The sequence below is a fragment of the Atta cephalotes genome (genome assembly GCF_000143395.1).
Source record: "Atta cephalotes unplaced genomic scaffold scaffold00058, whole genome shotgun sequence".
Classification (NCBI taxonomy): domain Eukaryota; kingdom Metazoa; phylum Arthropoda; class Insecta; order Hymenoptera; family Formicidae; genus Atta; species Atta cephalotes.
Window position 1 is genome coordinate 1,534,194 of NW_012130122.1, and position 7,197 is coordinate 1,541,390.

At 24.3% G+C, this 7,197-nt stretch overlaps 2 protein-coding genes across 2 annotated transcripts in view; both read left to right on the plus strand.

Moving 5' to 3' along the window:
* The first annotated feature begins 3,728 nt into the window (after positions 1 to 3,728).
* On the plus strand, positions 3,729 to 4,475 carry LOC105623500 (odorant receptor 63a-like). The gene is made up of 3 exons (XM_012204895.1): positions 3,729 to 3,848; positions 3,978 to 4,133; positions 4,422 to 4,475. Exons 1-3 carry the CDS (start codon positions 3,729 to 3,731, stop codon positions 4,473 to 4,475), a joined length of 330 nt encoding a protein of 109 aa, XP_012060285.1.
* Positions 4,476 to 4,687: 212 nt separating this feature from the next.
* The window catches only part of LOC105623558, a 9,520-nt gene continuing 7,010 nt past the window's right edge, over positions 4,688 to 7,197 (plus strand). Inside the window, exon 1 of the mRNA XM_012204947.1 lies at positions 4,688 to 4,733. Coding sequence (XP_012060337.1) covers positions 4,688 to 4,733 — 46 coding nt within the window. The remainder of the gene's footprint in view (positions 4,734 to 7,197) is intronic.

A 7,197-nucleotide genomic window follows, 5' to 3' on the forward strand; every position in this document is an offset into this window, starting at 1 on the left:
TATATATATATATATATAATATTATATATATATATATATATATATATATAATTATTGATGCAGTTAAAGAATGTAATCATTAGAAAAGTTTGTATCATTCAACTATTTTTTTACTTTCACATTTTTCTATTACACATTTATATAAACATATATACATACATATACACGCATACAATACATAATACAATATATCACTTTTTTATATGTAATTTCTTTGATATTTTTTTTAATCTAGCTAATAATAAATTTAATCGAAAGTTTAATATTCACAATTGCAAATATGTGTCACAAGAATAAACGGATATCTTTTTACAAAAAAAAATAAAAAGAAAGTGATGTATATTAGAAACAAGAGAAAAAATAAGGAGAAAAAGAGAGAAATATACATGAAAAAGAGGAAAAAAATACATAACAATTACATAAAATTCATGGACAACAAAGAAATTTGATTTTATTAAAATTTTACTAGCATTTATATCTCTATAAAATAGATTATAAATGGGCTATTCGATTAAATCGGACTAATTTGACATTGTTGGGCGTTTGGCCAAAAAACAACGAAACTAAACAGAAAAAATTAATATCAAACATTTGTACAATTCTTATGTTAAACACTGTAATTTGTGGCTGCTACATTCCAAGTATACATTCTTTATTCAAAGTTTGGGGTGATATAATGTGTGTGATTGATAATCTACAATATACTTTACCGATGTCAGTATCAATAATAAAATTATCCATCATGTGGCTGAGAAAAGAAGGTAATACATAGAGGAGATAAAAGCTAGTTGTTACAATTAGTCTTTTTAACCAAAGAAGACAATACACGTTTTTATAAATTTTATAATACTTATGATATTCCACTAACAATTAGTGGCAACCATAATTGAACTGTAGAAGATGCTATATGTATGCTACACGAAGATGCTAATTGTATGTTTATGTGATTATATAATGTGAAGGTAAATATTTCATTTGTGTAAATTGTTTCTTATACGTAAGAGTTATTATTATTATACTTTTGTAATTTATGTTATTATTTTATATACAAAAAAATTTAGTTATAATAACACATTTTATTTGATTCAAAAGGTACATATATTGGTTTATTATCCATATTTTCTCGAATAAAAAATGGCGAGTTAGGACTAGTTATTACATTTTAGTTATTACATTTTGATTGAAACAGATTATAATAATGTATTGTATTAATATTAAGAACTTATTTGGTATTTAAAATTGATAAATTAATAATTTAAGGTCTTTCTTTCTTATAGTTAATTGATATATATTTAATAATTAATTCAAGAAAAAATCTGAAATAACATATTTTTTTACGTTTAATTTTATATCCTAAAATAAACATTCAGTATAAAATATTTTGTATTTAATTTTTTATTGTAATCTTAAATTTGTTCTTTACAGCTTACTTATCAACGAAAAATTTCAACTTTCAATATTTAAAAATATTTATATAAATTAGAAAAAATTATTTATTATCTATACATACACTAATTAAACTAGTTAAAAATAAACTAGTTAAAAATCTAATTAGACTAGTTAAAAATATATTTCAATCAATGCATAAGTATTCATTAAAATAATTTAAATGTATGCATAAGAAAAGAAATTCTAGTAAAAGATTGTAACAACTAGCTCGGTTCTCTTTTATATATATTACATATTTCTATAAATTATATAATAAAAAACAGTTTTTTTCAATCTTGCTGTTTTAATTTAAAAAAGTACAATAATATCCCATTAAGCTTAATTGTAATACAATTCTGTTATCTTCGTTGATTACAGATGTCCTACCCCTTTTAAACATGATTAAAGACGATTGGTTGAAACCGAAAATGATAAAAGAGAGAGACATTATGGTAAAACGAGCGCGAATGGCACGTATATTTACAATATTCGGATATTTCATGATGTTGGTATCTTTCAATTTGTGTGTAGTTCTTCCTGCTTTCGGTATTTCAATAAGATACTTGACAAATAAAACAGATCCAGGCAAATTATTGCCGCTACAAACGTATTACATATACGATCGAGATAAAAGCCCATTTTACGAAATAACTTATATCATGCAAAGTCTCGGCTTGTCGGCGGTAGCTATTATGTATACTGGTGTAGATAGTTTTTTAAGTTTATTAGTTTTTCACGTATGTGGTCAATTGGAAAATCTCAAAATACGTATCATCCACTTGGACAAGTTCCAAAATTTCGAAAATGCTTTATCACAAAGCGTACAGGATCATATACGTCTTATCAGGTTACACATATTATTATTAATTTTTAATAATTTTTTAACAGATATAAAAAAATAAACATTTTTGATTAATATTTACTTAAATTACTCTAAGAGATAACATAAAATGAAAAAATTCTTTAAATATTATGATATAAACAAATAACACTAAAAAATTAATTTGTAAATATGACTTTTTTAACTTTTAACTTTCTCTTTTTAATAATTTTCAGATTTATTAATATCATTGACGAAATATTTACATTAATGTTACTTGGTACGCTGTTTTATCTTGGCATATTATTTGCACTTCATGGTTTTTTATTGTGTTCTGTAAGTAATCTTTCTTAATTAACCTTTTAATAATGTGATGTTTTATAAATATCGTTTATCTTATTAGAATTTATCTTTATCAGAATATTTTCTAAAAATTTAACAAATTAAACATATACTCTACATAGGCGTAAACAAATACACAAATTTAAACGCTTTTTGGACTGTCTTATACATTTTAAGAAATGTTGTAAGAAATTCTTTTCATATTCCTAAATTTTAAAGGAGAAATCCCATATGCCTACAAATCAATTGCCTACAGTTCGACTATCTACAAGCACTTTTGCGAACAAATATCAGAGACGAAATTACATTTACCTACATATATTATTATCTATAAGATCGATCGCCTACATGTATTACTGCTTAGAGCCCGATTGTCTACATGCACTTTTGCGTACAAATAAAAATTTTAGACACGGAGTTACATTTGCCTAAATGGCTACATGTATTATTGCCTACAAGTATTATTGCCTACAACTCGATCATCTCTGTTATGGCCCATGCATGTACTATTTTCTGTTTTAAAGACAAATTCTTTGTTTTAAAACAAATACTCTGCTCTAAAAATACAATCATTTTCTTACCTAACTTAACCTTTATATACAAAAGTGCTCATAAGCAAGTATTATTGCCTACAGCTCATCGAGCTATAGGCAATAATACTTGTATAGGTATATAATAATACTTGTATAGGTAATAATACATGTAGGCAAATGTAACATCATTTCTGAAATTTGTATTTGTGTACAAAAATGCATGTAGACAATCAAGCTGTTAACAATAATTTTTGTGCGCAAACGAACTATCGGTAAAAGTGATATAGGCAAACGATACCGTAGACAATCAGTTTGTAAGCAAAAAGACCCATCACATTTTTAAGTGCTGTATTAATGCATTTTACATAATTTAAATAATTAAAGTTATTATAAATAAATAAAAAATAATCATATACGTATCAAATTTGTTATATATAATAATATAATATAAATAACAAAAACATATTATCAATTATAATTAATCAACATTATATTAAATATTTTAAATTATTTATTTAACACCAATAACTTCTTAAACATTCAAAAATTAAACATTTAATTCTATTAAATAGAATTAAATAGAATTAACCCATTCGTTTGTTTAGATGATGACTCAGGGTCGCAATTTGTCGATACCACGTTTAACTTTCATTATGTCAGTATTTGTCAATACATTTGGACATACATGTGTATATTGCGCTGTAGGAGAAATTTTAGTTGCACAAGTATGTTATGTTCTTAACTTATTACAAACAGAATATAAATTATACAATATACTAATTAAAATAGTCCAATTTAACACACGATCAATATAACAATATATAAATTTATTGCGTATGGTTATGTATGTCAAGTGCGAAGGAGTTTATCAAGCTGCATACAAATACAAGTGGTATAATTTAGAGCCAAAGAAAGCAAAGAACTTAATGATGATAATGATTCGAGCCAACAAATCGTTGTACCTTACCGCAGGAAAACTGTTCCCTATGACGATGTCAACTTTTTGTAACGTAAGCCAGCTAATAGAAATTGTTTATATAACCTTTACTCTTGCCTTTATCAATTCTTAATATAGATCACATAAAAATAAAATAAAAACAACTTTTGTGTATATGATTTTTTTTTATTTTATTTGTTATGTGATTTATACATACATTTACAATGTGATATCTGTATAAGTTTATTCTTATCATCTCGTCATTAATTAAATTATTTTTATACGTCAACATACATTTTTTATATATATTATATATATTATATATATTATATATATTATTTTATATATATTATATTTTTAGTTGTTAAAAACATCGGGCGGTTATATATCAGTTTTGCTGGCACATCGAGAATAAAAATAAAAATCTACGAAAGTCGAATAAAAATCTGATTTTAAAACATGCCGAGAAGAACAATTAATGTGTTTATGTAATCACACATGTAATTTGAATTTGAATATAATAAACTTTACTTCATTTATAAGAATGCTTATTTACATATTTGTGAAATACATTACAATTACAATGTTATTACAGTATCTTGATTTAAACACCCACTTCTCCTGGGGATGTCTTCTTTAAATATTCTGTATAGGACATTTCTTGGAGAGAATTGTAAGTTATGTAGATAATATCGAAAATTTTAATACATTTTTGCATCAACATTTTAAAAAACATTCCTTGAAATTTATTGAACAAGAATATTTTAAAATACTTAATATTTTGATAAAAGACGAACTATTTTATATAAATTGTTCTAAAATAATAAAAAAGTTTCCAAATTATTTCAGTTTAATTAAATTTTTTTAAGTACAAATAATAAAAAATTAAGAAAATGACACGTTGTTGAATTCAAACTGTGTTTTTTTCACAATTACCCCGGTTGACCCCATAAAATTAACAAAAATTCTTTTTTGCATAAGTAATATGTCATAAATAATTCATATTGACAGTGATGTAATAATGTTTAATAAGTCATATACAGTTTTCGTAATTTTATATTGAATTTATCAGCATTTAGAGATGGGAAATAAATACCGTTGTTATTTTATTTTGTCATTACTTTTTATAACGATTTAATAATGACGTTGCAATTTTTTAATGATGATAACAGTAACTAACTGAAAGTAAAAGTTGAGAAAAAATCATTTTTCGAAAGTATCGTGATCATACGTTATTTATTGTACAAAAATAGCTTATTACTTGTCACAATTTAAAATAATAAGTAAAAATAATAAATTGACATACTGCAAATGAGTTATTATTTTTAAGAAATTATGTATAATAGTAATTGGTTACTTTTTAAAAGTAACTTCTCCAATTCTATTTAGTTTTTAGATATATTGCCATTACTATCATAAAAAAACTGCAATTCATTATTGTAAAATAATCAATACTCAATTGCCAAATCATTATTGTAAAAACGACAAACGATTCTTATCCCTGATTGTATCATTCACTTAACTAGAGACATTATTAATATCATTAAAATATATTTGAAAAAATTGTAGTATGGTATGCTATATAATATGTATATATACATAATATGTACATTTTATATAATAATATGATCACTTCTAATAATAAATACGAACAGACATTCTGTCAGTTTGATATGTAACACATGGCTATAGTCGTACTATACAGTAAAACCGATTGGTATTTCAAATTTTATTTTTAAAAGTTGACTAACTTTAATAGAACAAAGGGAAACGGAGACTGTTTTTTTAGCTAAAGTTTAGAAATTTCAAACTTTAGCTTAAAAAAACTTTGAAGTTTCTTATATGGATAATGAAGTGATCAATCAATAATTGTGGCACAACAGGATCGGCTGTAAAAATTTCCAATATAATAAATGAATAAAAGACTCATGTTCTCTTAGTTGATTCTTTATAAAGACAAACAAATTTTAAGAAAATAAAATAATTGAACGTATATTAAAATATATATTCTTCAAACTTATTTTCTTTTTATAACTGAATTTTCATAATTTAATTATATTTTTTTATAAATATATTGTTCCAATCCTTACTACAAAAATGAGCATATAAATGTATTAATTACATTGAACATATGTGTATGTGTAAAGTTTTCAATCCGTTCAGCGGACTTATTACGGAATTATTTGGAATAGGAATAAATTCCTATCGAAATTGTCAATTACATATATAATATTCCTTAGATTTCTATTGTGTTTTCTGGGGAAAAAATGGAATAATTCTGATCGGAATTTATTTCCATAATATATGCCCAGTTATGTGATACTGAAACATTTTTAAAAACATGCGACCCTGCATGAATATCTTTTTTATTCACTATCAAGCCACTAAACAGTATTTTCATCTGTAGAATGAATCAAACAGTTATAACATCACCCACCACATATAATATTCTCGTTACAAATGTTGCATTATTAATTCATAGTTGCATTATTAATACGTACATTAGCTGTAGAATGGCATTAAGCTTAAGAAGTCACCTTATACATAACGATCTACCACTCCAACTAATAATGAAAGGAGAAAAAGAGAAGCTTAGTTTCTTTACAGACATCAGGATGGATGTTTCAAAGTATTCAACGTATATAGGTGTGCAGCCTTTTCTTCGATTAATTTAGATAGATACATTAAACAGAAAAATAACAATGTTCATCGAATGCATAATATTCACAAGTAAATGCTTTAAAATATTTTCTACAAAACAGTACTGTTACAAAAATATTAGTTAAAATATGAGATAATTATATAGATATTTATAAAAAGAAATCTATATATACATGTATAAAATTATTGATGCAGATAAAAATTATAAACGTAAGGAAAGTTGATATCACTTAATTGTTTTCTTACTTTTACATTCTTCTATTTCACATTTATTAAACATACATATACAATATATAATACAATATCATTTTTTTATATGTAATTTGCTCTTTGACATTTTTTTAATTTTAGCTAGTAATAAATTTAATCGAAGGTTTAATATCTACACCAAATATGTACCACAAAAATGTGTGTGTATGTGTGTGTGTGTGTGTGTGTGTGTGTGTGTGTGTGTGTGTGTGTGTGTGTGTGTGTAG

Excerpts from the sequence above, each read along its gene's own strand:
- LOC105623500 (XM_012204895.1), top strand. The coding sequence starts at position 3,729 with ATGATGACTCAGGGTCGCAATTTGTCGATACCACGTTTAACTTTCATT. Across the intron at positions 3,849-3,977 it reads GAGAAATTTTAGTTGCACAA|TGCGAAGGAGTTTATCAAGC; the intron begins GTATGTTATGTT and ends ATGTATGTCAAG. Across the intron at positions 4,134-4,421 it reads CGATGTCAACTTTTTGTAAC|TTGTTAAAAACATCGGGCGG; the intron begins GTAAGCCAGCTA and ends TTATATTTTTAG.